This window comes from Somniosus microcephalus, chromosome 22 (genome assembly GCF_052327205.1).
Source record: "Somniosus microcephalus isolate GS21.2 chromosome 22, FLI_Smic_1.0, whole genome shotgun sequence".
Taxonomy (NCBI): domain Eukaryota; kingdom Metazoa; phylum Chordata; class Chondrichthyes; order Squaliformes; family Somniosidae; genus Somniosus; species Somniosus microcephalus.
The window spans coordinates 11,310,230-11,327,203 of NC_141008.1; the positions used below are offsets into that span (position 1 = coordinate 11,310,230).

Sequence of the window (16,974 nt, forward strand, 5' to 3'; positions counted from 1 at the left end):
CCTCTATAAGATCAACTCTCAGATGCCTCCTGTAATGTATGTACCTTTAAGGGGAGAACTACTTTTTACAGCTCCTGTATACTGTAGTACCGGCAGTTACCACACCTGTATATAAACCCTGAGTAATGATCTGTAGAGTTAGTTCGAGAGTAACCCTCATTCAGTAAACACCTGTTGAATCGTTCCCTGCAGTCTGGTTGTCTAATTATTGAAGGACACAACATCAAGATACACGGATCTAACATTGGCGACGAGCAGATTCAAACCTACCTGCAACTCTGCATCACCTCCCAGGGATTCGCTCCTGGAGAACAGTGGATGAAGGCCGAGTCCAGAAGCACGGGCGTCGACCACGGGAAACCCCCCAGTCATCCAGCGGAGATTTGAGCATCGCAGGGGAGGCTGTCGAGAGCCAGGCTTGGCTTTCCAGTCACGGTGGTCCAGCGAAACGGGCTGGCAACAGGTACTGCGCAGACCCTTCCCGGACAGCGGCGGCTAGAGCCGACCGACGGCACAGAAAAAGGCGAGCAGCGTCGACGGGGGAGAGAGGGAGGGTAGAGCGCACAGGGAGCAGCTGGTGTTCAGGACCGAGCGGCGTCAACGGGGGAGAGAGGCGAGAGAGAGCAGAGCGCAGCCGGTGTTCAAGGGCCGAGCAGCGTCAACGGGGGAGAGAGGCGCGCAGGAAAATGCGCAGAGTGCAGCCGGTGTTCAAGGGCCGAGCAGAGTCAGCGGGGAAGAAAGGAAAGCGCGGGAGATGCCATTTTAAGCCAGTCTAACCACACCCAAAAATGCCGAAGAGTGGCAGTATCACAGCGTTCGACAATGAAGTCGAAGATTGGACGACATATGTCGAATGCATAGAAGTGTACTGCAAGGCGAATGAAGTGCCAGATGACAAGAAAGCACTGGTATTGTTGAATTCAATGGGTGCAAAAACGTATGGCTTACTACGAAACCTAGTAACCCCAGAGAAGCCAGTAGAAAAGGATTTTGAAAACATAGTGTCAATCCTACAGGACCACTTAAACCCCACACTGCTGATGATAGCAGAAAGGTTTAAGTTTCACAAAAGGAACCAGCATAAAGATGAAAGTAATGCTGAGTATTTAACGGAACTGTGCAAGCTATCGGAACACTGCCAGTTTGGAATGGGACTAGCAGATACTTTAAGGGACAAGTTTGTGTGTGGGCTTCAAAGTGAAGGAACCCAGAAACGGCTTCTAGCAGAAAAGGATCTTACGCTGGACAAGGCTTTCAGCATTGCAGTATCACACGAAGCAGCAGCACGGGGCGCGGCAGAGATACAACGGAGACCGCAAGAATATGGCACAAATGAAATGTCATACGGAACAGTGAAGTGCTATCGCTGCGGCAGAACAACACATGACCATAAGGATTGCTGGTTCAAGGACAAAGTGTGCAGACAGTGTGGAAAAGTAGGACACATAGCAAGAGTCTGCAGGTCGGGAAAGAAAACCAGCAGCAAGAAATCTCCACAGGAGAAGTACAAGAAGGTACATAAGGTGACGGAGAGTAGTTCAGACGAACAGAAAAGTGATACAGACTCCGGAAGCAAGGAGCTGGGTTGTCTGAAACTACATAATGTGATCAAAACGGAGGATCACCAAACTATCTGGGTCACGCTCAAGATAGCAGGAGTCCAAGTGAAAATGTAATTGGACACAGGATCAGCCCTAACAGTCATAAGCCGAAGGGACTACAAGCGGCTATTCTCACATATACCCTTGAGAGATACAGTGATTGTCTTGAAGACGTACATGGGGCAAAAAGTCTACCCCAAAGGAAAAATAAGGGTGAACGTTATATATAACGGCAAGAAAACACCAAAAATGGACCTATATGTATTGCCAGATGGAGGACCACCACTACTAGGACGTGAATGGATCCGGAAGATACAGCTAGATTGGCATTCCATACAAGCACTGACTGTAGATGCCAAAAAGGATGATGACGTCACACCTGGATGACTGTCAAAAATGCTAACTGACACACAAGAAGTGTTCCAGCAGGGACTTGGAACACTAAAAGGCATAACAGCGACGATCAAAATAGAGGAAAATGCAAGCTCAAAGTTTTTTTTGCGATCCGCCCAGCCGTCGAAGCAGAGCTGGAAGGTTTGGAACATTCAGGAGTACTGTCCAAAGTGGACTGGAGCGAGTGGGCTACACCCATCGTTCCTGTAATGAAGAGGTCATTGAGTAATACGCCGGGGGAACCAAAGAAGGTTTGCATCTGTGGGGACTTTAAGGTGACAGTGAACCTAGTCCTTCACACTGTACAATATCCGCTTCCGCGGATTGAAGATATTTTTGCCTTGCTATCGGGAGGGAAACGCTTCACTAAGATTGATCTGGCCCAGGTGTACCTGCAAATGGAGGTAGAAGAAGCCTCGAAACAGTACCTCACGGTCAACACTCATAAAGGTCTCTACCAATACAACCGGCTGGTGTTCGGGGTAGCATCAGCTCCGGCTATTTGGCAAAGGGCAATGGAACAAGTCCTGCAAGGGATTCCAGGGACCTAGTGTTATTTGAACGACATCCTGGTCACGGGCGAAAATGACAGTGATCACCTCACCAATCTGGAGCAGGTGCTCACTAGATTGAAGGAATATGGGCTCCGAGCTAATCAACACAAATGCGAGTTTTTCCAGAAGCAGATCTCGTATTGTGGCCACGTTATTGATAAAGAGGGGTTACATAAGTCCCCTGAAAAGATTGAGGCAGTAGTCAAGGCTCCAGCACCGGAAAATGTGTCACAACTGAGGTCGTTCCTCGGGCTGGTGAACTACTACCATAAGTTCTTGCCGAATTTGTCTACCGTACTACACCCACTGAACACCCTACTGCAAACGGGGGTACCATGGAAGTGGAGTGATGAATGTAAACGAGCTTTCCAGAAGAGCAAAGCATTGATCACATCAAAAGAGGTGTTGGCTCATTTCAACCCAGCACTACCAATTCGGTTGGCGTGTGATGCATCACCCTATGGCATTGGAGCGGTGCTGTTGCACAAATTCCCGGACGGCTCGGAGAGGCCAGTAGCCTTTGCGTCTCGGTCACTAACCTCAGCCAAGCGTAACTGCGCCCAGATTGACAGGGAGGCCCTCAACCTAGTGTGGGGAGTGAAAAAGTTCAATCACTATCTGCACGGGCAGAAGTTCACCTTGCTGACTGACCACCAACCACTTGTCTCCATCTTTAACCCAAAGAAGGGCGTTCCGGTGATGACTGCGCAACGGCTACAAAGATGGTCCCTTTTTCTAGGGGCGCACCAATATGAAATCAAGTATAAGGGTACAAAACAGCATGGAAACGCTGATGGGCTATCACGCCTGACACTGCCTACTGCGGAGGAAGCACCAGCAGTGGATCCTGTCGAAATATTTCACTCGACTATAATTGAATGCTTGCCAGTAACTAACGCTGGTATAGAGAAGGAGACCCGAAATGACCCGACACTGTCTTGGGTATATGATTTGACGGTGAAGGGATGGCCAGCACATGGCGACTCACTGTTGCCAGCATTCTCATCCAGAAGAGAACAGCTGTCAGTATGCCAGGGGACCTTGATGTTTGGATCCCGAGTGGTAATTCCACCCAAGTTAAGGGAGAGAGTGCTCAATGAGCTTCACGAAGGTCATCTGGGAGGGGTGAAAATGAAAAGCCTTGCTAGGGCTTATGTGTGGTGGCCGGGGATCGATCAGCAAATCGAGGACCTGACAAAGAGCTGCTCAGGATGCCAGAAGGTCCAAAATGCACCACCACATGCCCCTCTACACCCATGGAAGTGGCCCTCATCTCCATGGCAACGGGTGCATATTGATTTTGCTGGTCCATTCATGGACTCAATGTTTTTAATAGCCGTGGATGCGCACTCGAAATGGCCTGAGGTGATCAAAATGTCCTCCACCACCACGGAGAAAACTATTGCAGTCCTACAGACCATTTTTGCCAGGAACGGCTTGCCAGAGCAGATTTGCTCTGATAACGGACCACAGTTTGTGTCCGAAGAGTTTCGAAGATTTATGAAAAGGAATGGGGTAAGGCATTACACATCCGCCCCGTATCATCCAGCCACAAATGGATTGGCTGAGAGGTTCGTACAAACCTTTAAAAAAGCAGTAAGGGCCATGTGCGATGATGACATTCTACTGCAGCATAAGGTGGACAATTTCCTGTTAGCCTACAGAAATGCGACACATGCAGTCACCAACCAGGCCCCGGCCATGATGTTCTTTAACCGAAGGTTGAGATCTCGTCTGGATTTGCTAAGACCAAAGTACGAAGAAATGTTGAGAATAAGCAATTCCAGCACATCAATGAGAAGCCGACAAGCAGCTTCAATGTAGGGCAACCAGTCTTGGCCCGCGACTACCGAACAGAGAAATGGCAACCAGGAACGATATGCACATAGCAGGGGCCACTAATATACACAGTGGATGTTGGGGAGAACATTGTGAGACGCCATGCTGACCAGATCCTAGAGTCACAGGAACGAGTCAACCCCATGTCTTGCCCATACGTACCTGGTGATGAACCCGACGTACAGGTAGCATCTACCCCAGAAACAGTAGCATCAGAAGCGGATGAACCAACCAAGAGCAAGACACTCGGGAAAGGCGCTATCCAGAAAGGATCAGGAAGCCTCCCCAAAGACTGAATTTATAAATAGACTATTTTCAGCTAATGTTGCATGTTAAAAGTGTTAATTGTAATTAGTTTGATATTTAATTGTTAAATTAGTGTTATGGACTGTTAATCTAAAAGGGGAGGAATTGTAATGTATGTACCTTTAAGGGGAGAACTACATTTTACAGCTCCTGTATACTGTAGTACCGGCAGTGACCACACCTGTATATAAACCCTGAGTAGGGATCTGTAAAGTTAGTTCCAGAGTAACCCTCATTCAGTAAACACCTGTTGAATCGTTCCCTGCAGTCTGGTTGTCTAATTATTGAAGGACACAACATCAAGATACACGGATCTAACACCTCCTTTCAGGGCTGAAGAGCCAAAGCTCTTCCCATGTCATTCCTCATAACACAGACGCCTAACACTAGGGGCCAGTGCTTGGATCTTCCCTGCACTGCATCCAATGTTTGAACATTTCCCTTGAGTACTCAAGGTCTGGCCTGCCTCCCCGGAGCCCTGTAGTTTGACCGTGACTTTCTCTGACTTGTGTCCTACTGTGCTGGCCGTGTAATTCAATATTCAGTTAGCTTTGCTGATTGCTGCTCTTCATTGGTTGGACACGTTGAGTCTGGAGGCTCCAGGGTCTCTCTCAGCTTCATATCTATTTCAGCAGCATTCATGCAGCACTATGTCTCCCATTGTTCCTTCCTATGTGTAATTCATGCAGCACTATGTCTCCCATTGTTCCTTCCTATGTGTAATTCATGCAGCACTATGTCTCCCATTGTTCCTTCCTATGTCTAATTCATGCAGCACTATGTCTCCCATTATAACAACAGAAAATGCTGGAAAAACTCAGCAGGCCAGGCAACATCCGTGGAGAGAAAATAGAGTCAATGTTTCAGGTCAAACCTTTCGTCAAGACTGAAGAAGCACAGGAAATGAAATAGATTAAAAGGCCAGTATGGGGGCTGGGAGAGAACAAAAGAGAAGTGAAGAGACATTAAGAGGTATTCAAAACGAGATGAGATGGTGATAGGACTGGTGGAGACAAAAGACAAAAGACGGTTCTAGATTAGGTGTGAAATGCGCTGGCAGAATGGGAGACAGCTGCCATGTGACAGCGGCCGTCTCCATTTCTCTGCTCCCCTCACTCACTCCAACGTACCTCCCTCTGAACTTGCAGCACTCCATTCTCTTAGATCCAACCCTGACATTGTCATTAAACTTGCTGACAAGGGTGGTGCTGTTGTTGTTTGGCGAACTGACCTCTACCTAGCAGAAGCTGAACGCCAACTCTCTGGCACCTCCTCCTACCTCCACCTGGACCATGACCCCACTACCGAACATCAAACCACCGTTTCCAAGACTGTCACTGACCTCATCTCCTCTGGAGATCTTCCCCCCGCAGCCACCGACCTCATAATTCCCCAACCCCGCACAGCCCGCTTCTACCTCCTTCCCAAGATCCATAAACAGGACTGCCCTGGTAGACCCATCGTTTCAGCCTGTTCTTGCCTCACGGAACTTACTCTTCCTACCTCAACTCTATCTTTTCTCCCCTTGTCCAGTCTCTTCCCACCTACATCCGCGACTCTTCGGACGCCCTCCTCTTTAACAGTTTCCAGTTTCCCGGCCCCAACCGCCTCCTTTTCACCATGGACGTACAATCCCTCTACACCTCCATCCCCCACCAGGATGGCCTTTGGGCACTCCGCTTCTTCCTTGAACAGAGACCCGACCAGTCCCCATCCACCACTACCCTCCTCCGCCTGGCTGAACTTGTTCTCACATTGAACAACTTCTCCTTTGACTCCACTCATTTCCTCCAAATCAAAGGTGTTGCTATGGGTACCCGCATGGGTCCTAGCTATGCCTGCCTTTTCGTGGGATATGTGGAACACTCTTTGTTCCAGTCCTACTCGGGTCCCCTCCCTCACCTCTTTCTGATACATTGATGACTGTATCGGTGCTGTTTCCTGCTCTCGCCCTGAACTAGACAATTTCATTCACTTTGCCTCCAATTTCCACCCTTCCCTCACCTTCACATGGTCCATCTCGGACTCTTCCCTTCCCTTCCTCGACTTCTCCGTCTCCATCTCTGGGGATAGGTTGTTGATCAACATTCACTAAAAGCCCACTGACTCCCACAGCTACCTGGACTAAACTTCCTCCCACCCCGCCTCCTGTAAGGACTCTATTCCATTCTCCCAGTTTCTCCAACTCCGCCGCATCTGCTCCGACGATGCCACCTTCCACACCAGTGCTTCCGACATGTCTTCCTTTTTCCTCAACTGAGGATTCCCCTCTACCATGGTTGACACGGCCCTCGACCGTGTCCGTTTTATCTCCCGCGCTTCTGCCCTCACCCCTGCCCCTCCCTCCCGGAACCATGATAGGGTTCCCCTTGTCCTCACCTTTCACCCCACCAGCCTCCACATTCAACGGATCATCCTCCGCCATTTCCGCCACCTCCAAAGTGATCCCACCACCAAATGCATCTTCCCCTCCCCTCCCCTTTCAGCATTCCGTAGGGACCGCTCCCTCCGAGACACCCTAGTCCACTCCTCTATCACCCCAAACAGCCCTTCCCCTTCGCCTGGCACCTTCCCGTGCAAGCGCAGGAGATGCAACACCTGCCCCTATACCTCCCACCTTCCCACTGTCCAGGGCCCCAAACACCCCTTCCAGGTGAAACAGCGATTTACTTGTACTTCTTGCAATTTAGTATACTGTATTCGCTGCTCATGATGTGGTCTCCTCTACATTGGGGAGACCAAACGCAGATTGGGTGACTGCTTTGCAGAACACCTCCGTTCAGTCTGTAAGGGTGACCCCGAGCTTCCGGTCGCCTGTTATTTTAATTCAACGCTCCGTTCCCACTCAGACCTCACCGTCCTTGGCCTCTTGCATTGTTCCACGGAAGCTCAGCGTAAACTCATGGAACAGCACCTCATCTTCCAATTAGGCACTTTACAGCCTTCCAGACTCAATATTGAGTTCAACAATTTCAGGTCATAACCTCGGCCCCAATTACATTTTTACTTATATTTTTTATCCACACCGTTGTTTTGGCCCTTCCCCCCCCCTTTCTTTCTTTTTTTTCTCTCCCACATGGCAGCTGTCTCTCATTCTGCCAGCGCATTTCACACCTAACCTGAGCCGTCTTTTGGCTCCACTAGTCCTATCACCATCTCGTCTCGTTTTGAATCCCTCTTAATGTCTCTTCACTTCTCTTTTGTTCTCTCCCAGCCCCCAAACTGGCCTTTTAATCTATTTCATTTCCTGTGCTTCTTCAGCCTTGACAAAGGGTTTTGACCCAAAACATTGACTCTGTTTTCTCTCCACGGATGGTGCCTGGCCTGCTGAGTTTTTCCAGCATTTTCTGTTGTTATTTCGGATTTCCAGCATCTGCAGTATTTTGCTATTGTACTATGCCTCCCATTGTTCCTTCCTATGTGTAATTCACACCGCACTATGTCTCCCATTGTTCCGTCCTATGTGTAATTCACACAGCACTATGTCTCCCATTGTTCTGTCCTATGTGTAATTCACACAGCACTATGTCTCCCATTGTTCCGTCCTATGTGTAATTCACACCGCACTATGTCTCCCATTGTTCCGTCCTATGTGTAATTCACACAGCACTATGTCTCCCATTGTTCTGTCCTATGTGTAATTCACACAGCACTATGTCTCCCATTGTTCCGTCCTATGTGTAATTCACACAGCACTATGTCTCCCATTGTTCCTTCCTATGTGTAATTCACACAGCACTATGTCTCCCATTGTTCCTTCCTATGTGTAATTCACACAGCACTATGTCTCCCATTGTTCCTTCCTATGTGTAATTCACACAGCACTATGTCTCCCATTGTTCTGTCCTATGTGTAATTCACACAGCACTATGTCTCCCATTGTTCCTTCCTATGTGTAATTCATTTACATATCTCTGTATTCAATTTCATCTGATGCTGTTCTGCCCACTTTCACATCTTGTACGACTCGTTCTGCAATGTCTGAGCTGCCTCCTCCCATTCCACTGCCCCTCCTAGTTTGGTATTGTTGGCAAATATGACCACTTTGCATCGAGTTTCTGAGTCCAAGTCAGTAATGTAAATTAGAATCAGTCGTCACCCCAACCCCAATCCCTGGGGCCACCACTGTTTCGAGTTCACATCGCGCCATACCGAGCAAAACTGAGCTCGCACATGCAAGTACCCATGTGCAGACAGACATAATAGCCCTGGTATTTACGGGGAGGGTGTGGTGACGCAGAACCCGGGGCAAGGCTGGGGATGCGGAGCTCCCGCCAATCTCACCGGCAAGGCCTCAATTTGCGTCTTAGCTCTGCCTCCCACAGAAGCCAACTGAGATATTTTATTCAATATTCTTTAATGTGTGAGAAGCGTGACACAGAAAGTGAGAAGGAAGCTGCACAGGTTTCTGATAACAGGGTTCAGAAGCTCTGGGCTTCAAACAAACCCAGCCCCGCAGCGCGAGATCAGCTTATTTAAATATTTTAAACATGTTCCCAGCAAATAGCCCATGGCAGACTGGCACAGCACCAAGGTCGTGGGGGTCAAGATATCGGGTGCTAACAACTGGGTGAAATTCCACCAAATTGGAGGAGGGAGGGAGAGGTAAAGAGACATCTACTGCTGAGCTATTTGATCTTCTCAAGCTCATTCCAGCGCACCGTGGTTCAAGGTGTCTGGAGAGAGATGAAACCCTGGTGCTGTGATGGATTTAAATACCATTCTAGGACCAAGGTCTGCATCAAGCCCAAACCTGTGCAATGAAAGTCTCTTCGCCTTGCCTCTTTCAAGGGCCCTATCTGAAGTAGGCTTGGCACAATCTTGTCCCAGTTCCCAGACACAATTCCACAGCCCAAAATCTGACCTTGATTTGCAATATATAGTTAGTCTTCCTAAAGGAGCCAACAAGATTGTTTAGTTTTAGAAATATAAGCATTAATTTTGCACCGTGTGACTCCCAGCACAGAGCCTTCTCTGCAAGTCAAATCATTCTCTTTATCCTGCATGTTTTTCTCAGCAGGCACCAATACCATGTTCACAGTAATTTAACTGCTGGTTTCCCTTCCCTAACCAATACTCAAGCAGTTCCAGATGGGACGGGCAGTGGGTTAGTGTAACAAAATCTGTTTGTCTTGATCCTATATTCGTTTTGCACTCATGTATATTACCCTCCCCCACTGTGTATAGTTTCACTTCCTCTTTCCCGACTAACCTGGGAGGTTCCAGGTCTTGGCTCTTGGCTCCGCCCCTGACTTCTCTTACATAAAGATCCCAGGATCTGTATGACTCATTCCTGTGAACCAGTCGGCGTGTTGAGATGTTAGCTCTGATCTTAGTGATTAAAAGCCAACTTGTTTAAGTCCATAACTTCTAGTTTTGTGGTTATTGAAGGCCCATCAATTTTAATCACTAAAGAATACTAGGATGGATCGACTCCTAAAACCAGAGCGTCTGGACTTGGATCCACATTCTGCTGAAGCATCAAATCAATTTGGACACTGGCTCAAATGCTTCGAACTCTTTGCGGGGGCCTCATCCGCTAGCGAGGTAGATAAACTGAGTCTACTGACTACTCGCGTAAGTCATCGGATTTATTCGTTCATCCGGGGTGCCACCTCTTACATGGAGGCCATCACTATCCTGAAGGCCCAATACCAGAGGCCGGTAAACGAAGTGTACGCCAGACATCTGCTGGCTACACGCAGGCAGTGACCAGAGGAATCAATGGACGATTTCTTACAGGGCCTAAAGGACCTGGTCCGGGACTGTAACTGCAAGGCCGTGACGCCCAATGCGTACTCTGACGAATTGGTCTGCGATTCCTTCATCACGGGCCTCAAATCGAATTATATCCGGCAGAGACTGCTGGAGAAGGAGGACCTGGAATTAAAAAAGGCAGTGGCCACTGCGCGATGGGCCTTCAATAACCACAAAACTAGAAGTTATAGACTTAAACAAGTTGGCTTTTAATCACTAAGATCAGAGCTAACATCTCGACACGCTGACTGGTTCACAGGAATGAGTCATACAGATCCTGGGATCTTTATGTAAGAGAAGTCAGGGGCAGAGCCAAGAGCCAAGACCCGGAACCTCCCAGGTTAGTCGGGAAAGAGGAAGTGAAATTATACACAGTGGGGGAGGGTAATATACATGAGTGCAAAATGAATACAGGATCAAGACAAACAGATTTCATTACATTCACCCCTTCTATAGATTTAGTCCATCGGGGTGATGTTTCTTAAAAGTTGGTATAAGTGAGTCTGTCAGGAGGTTTTGCAGTTCTCAGTGATCGGCGCAAAGCCGGTTGGGGTGCCTCTAGGGGAGTGGATTCTGGTTCCTCCGCTGTCCGGGCCTCCGCAGTGTCTTCCAGGTTATTTGCAGTGTCCTCCAGGTTAAAGTTGGGTATTGATACCTCTGGGCGTCCTGTCTCTTTGTAGTGTAGGTCTTCATCGGGTAGTCTCCCATCGTTCTCTCCGCTCCCCGAGGGAGCGAGGTCTTTTATGGAAACAGTGTCCTCTTGCCCGTCAGAGTATTCGATATAGGCGTACTGAGGGTTTGCATGGAGGAGCTGTACCTTTTCCACAAGGGGGTCTGTTTTATGGCCTCTCACGTGTTTCCGCAATAGTACTGTCCCCGGAGACGTCAGCCACGTGGGTAGAGATATGCCCGAGGTGGATTTCTGGGGGAAAACGAACATCTTTTCATGAGGGGTAGCGTTAATGGCAGTACATAACAGAGACCTTATGGAGTGGAGCACGTCTGGGAGGACTTCCTGCCAGCGGGAGGTCGGAAGGCCTTTTGACTTTAAGGCTAACGTGACAGCCTTCCAAACAGTAGCATTCTCCCTTTCCACTTGCCCATTACCCCGGGGGTTGTAGCTAGTGGTTCTGCTAGTGGCTATCCCCTTCGAGAGCAAGAACTGGCGCAGCTCGTCACTCATGAATGACGTCCCCCTATCGCTGTGTATGTAGTTCGGCATGCCAAACATGCAGAATAGATTACAGAGACACTTGGGTTAGACACTGGTCTTCCCCTTCTGGGACCTGAGTTAGAGTGTCAGCTGGGCTCAGTGGATAGCATCTCGCCTCTGAATCCAGAAGGTTGTGGGTTCAAGTCCCACCCCAGAGACTTAAGCACAAAAATCTAGACTGACACTTCAAGGCAGTACTGAGGGAGTGCTGCACTGTCAGAGGTGCCGTCTTTCACATGTGATGTTAAACTGAGGCCCTGTCTGCTCTCTCAGGTGGACATACAAGATCCCATGGCACTATTTTGAAGAAGAACAGGGGAGTTTTCCCCAGTGTCCTGACCAATATTTATCCTTCAATCACCAAAAACACATGATCTGGTCATTATCACATTGCTATTTGTGGGAGCTTGCTGTGCGCAAATTGGCTGCCACGTTTCCTACATTACAACAGTGACTACATTTCAAAACACTACACTTGGCTGTAAAGTGCTTTGGGACGTCCGGTGGTCGTGAAAGGCGCTATATAAATGCAAGTCTTTTTTTCTTTCTGAGTTCAATGCAGACCATCCTGATGTAGCAATAGCCTCTTCCGTATGCTGGCAGGAAGGCCTTTTAGTGAAATGAGTTGGGCAGTCGGAGCTCAGCTCCTAGTGGACCTGGCCCCACCTGCCGGCTTGTTTGCCACTTACAGGCAATTTCACTCAGACTGGGGGTGGGGGGGGGGGGGTTCGACTGACTCCCCACTCCGAGGACCAGGCTAGATGGAATGGGGTGGTGGGGTGGAGGGAAATCGGCTCTCCGCTCCCACTGGACGCGAGTATCCCGCTGGATGTCGACCCAGTATTCAGAGACCGGATCTCTGGCCTTTGCTCACTGGGGCGGTCTAGAGTGGGGCTCAAACCCTGCACCTTCTGACTCAGAGGCGTACCACGGAATCCTCCTTCAAATTGGCGAGCGGGATTTTTAAAAAAGCAAACACTAATGCAGGGAATATATTTCCCCTGGCTGGGGCATCTAGAACCAGGGGTCACAGACTCAGAATAAGGGGTCGGTCATTTAGGACTGAGATGAGGAGAAATTTCTTCACTCAGAGGGCGGTGAATCTTTGGAATTCTCTACCCCAGAGGACTGTGGAGGCTCAGTCGTTGAGTATATTCAAGACAGAGATCGATAGATTTTTGGATATTAAGGGAATCAATGGATATGGGGATAGTGCAGGAAAGTGGAGTTGAGGTAGATCAGCCGTGCTCTCACTGAATGGCGGAGCAGGCTCGAGGGGCCGAATGGCCTACTCCTGCTCCTATTTCTTATGTCCTTATGTTCTAATACATATGAATTTTCCCAATTGCAGGAAGGAAAGCATCGGGGATGGAGGAAAGGACATGGAACTGCCAGATGTTTGTGAAGATGAACCAATTTCCTGAGCGCTCTGGGCATGTGCATGCTGTATTCAGTCTGTCGCACACTGGTGTTTGGGCTGTCTTTGCTCGAGTTTTTAAAAAAATCACTTCCGCGTGCAAGTCTCATTCCCACGCGGCTGCCATGCACCAAAGCTTCTGAGAACATGAAGGGAGATTCTGACCATCTGCACAGAGAGGGGCGGTGAAATGATTCCTGCTTTAGAAATTGTCTTGCCAGGCAAAGCGACGCCTAATGGGGTTTGCAAATGGAATGTGTTCCTGCAGAACATGAACGTGTTGACCATCCAAGCCATCCCTCATCGCCCACCCGTCGTGTCCACTGCTGCTGGGCTTCAGGAGGCTGCTGGGCTTTGACCGCCAGTGGCCACGTTTAGTGCATCAGTGTTGAGCTACTTCAGTTCAATGCGACTAAACCACCACTTTCGCTGCAATGAGGCACAGCCTGGTGAAGGGAGATTTTCCATTGCATTCCCGTAGTTTATTTACCGACACTTTGCGTCAGCTGAGTGTCATGAAGCTTGTGGTTCTGTGTTGGAGAAATGCAGACATTTCCATTCATTGCCCGCAGAGTAATGCGCAATGGGCAGGGCACTGCTGTGGCTGGACTGTGTGCGTGTCGCGGAGCTGTGCAACTTAATATTCCAAAGATTTGTGTCTCTGAAATCATTTTTTTTTTAAATATTAGTGATTCGTCAAGCAGGCATCGTGGTAACGGGTGAACCGTTAAATAAGTTAACTTTTTTAAATGATTTAGATGGTTCAGTGATTAATTCGCATCCTTCCCCACTCTCCAACTTATATCAGTTATTACAAGCTACAGAACTGAAAAGGTAATAATCCCGGGCCGGAAAATCTGTGGGGTTGCCATCCCAACAGTTACACCAGGATCACATCACGGGACTGCTGACCCAATCAGAGTTCATGGGTTCAAAGGGAGGAACCTGCAGCACTGTGGGGACCTTTCTGCAGCCAAGCCCCCTGGCAACGCCAAAGTTAGATGTCCAGTCCGTGAGGAGCCACAGGACGTGGCTGCTGGTGCCCGGACCAGCTCCCTGTGTCAGGAGGCCGGTCCCACCTCATCTCATTCGCCCGCCCCGTCCCCAATCTCCATCTCAGGGGTCTTCAGAGGGACAGAGCTTCTGCCCACCTCTTACAATGCCAGCGGTCTCGGAGGCTTGGAATGCTGGGCACTGCCACATCACACCAGCCTCTGAGTCAGCGGAGGCTCGACCGCCTCAGGTGGGGACCAGCTGGACTCAAGCCTAGACTGTGGCCTGGGACCCCGACAGAATTCAGAGGCAGAAGAAGAAAGTGCTGTCCCCCTTACAAAGGTTGGTTACACTATCTGGGGCGGTGGGAGAGGTGGGCATCCTGCGCAGACGCGGCAGAAATTGCCAGGCTTTCTGGCGTGTTGGCACTGGGGGTGCTCCTATTGGCGTTGGTGCCCTCACAAGGTATGTAAATGGATTGACCTCGTATGACCCCAGGAATCCAATTGGGTCAGCACCGGAGGTCACCCGGAGTGAGCGGATCCCGGCGTGTACACCAGGATATGACTTCCCTCCCCCGCAGATTTTTCACCCCGTGGTTTCTGACGGTAACGCACAAAATAATGTTAGGCTGCATTGAACAGAATGAGGGATCTCACTCTATTCGTGTTTCCATGACAACCCCCACAACTCATTCTCCCTTCCTGTCTTCTTATCATGTGTATAATATAGGTACAGGCAAATCATTAAAACAAGCTCCAAAAGATGGACCACTGATAACATCAGGTTTGCTGGTCCACTCGGTTACTGGACATAAAATTTGGCCTGAAATATTAATGAGAAAAAGAATCTGCTCCAATCTTTAAATCCTGCATATAGTTACCACAGTTTACCGTCACAGTTTACCGTCCCACAGCTAACAGTCACACAGCTAACGGTCGCACAGCTAACGGTCCCATAGCTAACGGTCACACAGCTAACGGTCACACAGCTATCGGTCACACAGCTAACGGTCACACAGCTAATGGTCCCACAGCTATCGGTCACACAGCTAATGGGCCCACAGCTAACGGGCCCACAGCTAACGGTCACACAGCTAATGGTCCCATAGCTAACGGTCCCACAGCTAACAGTCTCACAGCTATCGGTCCCGCAGCTAACGGTCCCACAGCTAACGGTCACACAGCTAACGGGCCCACAGCAACAGTCCCGCAGCGAACGGTCACACAGCGAACGGTCACACAGCTAACGGTCACACAGCTAACGGTCACACAGCTAACGGTCACACAGCTAACGGTCACACAACTAACGGTCCCACAGCTAACGGTCCCGCAGCTAACGGTCCCGCAGCTAACGGTCCCGCAGCTAACAGGCCCACAGCAAACGGTCCCACAGCTAACGGTCCCACAGCTAACGGTCACACAGCTAACGGTCCCACAGCTAACGGTCCCACAGCTAACGGTCCCACAGCTAACAGGCCCACAGCAAACGGTCCCACAGCTAACGGTCACACAGCTAACGGTCCCACAGCTAACGGTCACACAACTAACGGTCACACAGCTAACGGTCCCACAGCTAACGGTCCCACAGCTAACGGTCACACAGCTAACGGTCCCACAGCTAACGGTCCCACAGCTAACGGTCCCACAGCTAACGGTCCCACAACTAACGGTCACACAGCTAACGGTCCCACAGCTAACGGTCCCACAGCTAACGGTCCCACAGCTAACAGGCCCACAGCAAACGGTCCCACAGCTAACGGTCACACAGCTAACGGTCACACAGCTAACGGTCACACAGCTAACGGTCCCACAGCTAACGGTCCCACAGCTAACGGTCCCACAGCTAACGGTCCCACAGCTAACGGTCCCACAGCTAACGGTCCCACAGCTAACAGGCCCACAGCAAACGGTCCCACAGCTAACGGTCACACAGCTAACGGTCACACAGCTAACGGTCCCACAGCTAACGGCCCCACAGCTAACGGTCACACAGCTAACGGTCCCACAGCTAACGGTCACACAGCTAACGGTCACACAGCTAACGGTCCCACAGCTAACAGGCCCACAGCAACAGTCCCACAGCTAACGGTCACACAGCTAACGGTCCCACAGCTAACGGTCCCACAGCTAACGGTCACACAGCTAACGGTCCCACAGCTAACGGTCCCACAGCTAACGGTCACACAGCTAACGGTCCCACAGCTAACGGTCCCACAGCTAACGGTCCCACAGCTAACGGTCCCACAGCTAACGGTCCCACAGCTAACGGTCAGACAGCTAACGGTCACACAGCTAACGGTCACACAGCTAACAGTCCCACAGCTAACGGGCCCACAGCTAACGGGCCCACAGCTAACGGGCCCACAGTAACAGTCCCACAGCTAACGGTCACACAGCTAACGGTCCCACAGCTAACGGTCCCACAGCTAACGGTCCTACAGCTAACGGTCACACAGCTAACAGTCCCACAGCTAACAGTCTCACAGCTATCGGTCCCGCAGCTAACGGTCCCACAGCTAACGGTCACACAACTAACGGGCCCACAGTAACAGTCCCACAGCTAACGGTCACGCAGCTAACGGTCCCGCAGCTAACGGTCCCGCAGCTAATGGTCACACAGCTAACGGTCACACAGCTAACGGTCACACAGCTAACGGTCCTACAGCTAACGGTCCCACATCTAACGGTCCCACAGCTAACGGTCCCACAGCTAACGGTCCCACATCTAACGGTCACACAGCTAACGGTCCCACATCTAACGGTCCCACAGCTAACGGTCCCACAGCTAACGGTGCCACATCTAACGATGCCACAGCTAACGGTCCCACAGCTAACGGTCACACAACGAACGGTCACACAGCTAACGGTCACACAGCTAACGGTCACACAGCTAACGGTG

General features: G+C 50.0%; 1 protein-coding gene across 2 annotated transcripts in view; it reads left to right on the forward strand.

The window, feature by feature from the left end:
* LOC147102029 (calcium/calmodulin-dependent protein kinase kinase 1-like) overlaps positions 1 to 15,615 on the forward strand; it is a 227,662-nt gene extending 212,047 nt beyond the window's left edge. For both annotated transcript variants that reach the window (XM_085964177.1, XM_085964176.1), the window contains one exon: positions 13,015 to 15,615. In XM_085964177.1, coding sequence (XP_085820303.1) covers positions 13,015 to 13,087 — 73 coding nt within the window. In that variant the 3' untranslated portion in view covers positions 13,088 to 15,615. The remainder of the gene's footprint in view (positions 1 to 13,014) is intronic.
* The last annotated feature ends 1,359 nt before the right edge of the window (positions 15,616 to 16,974 follow it).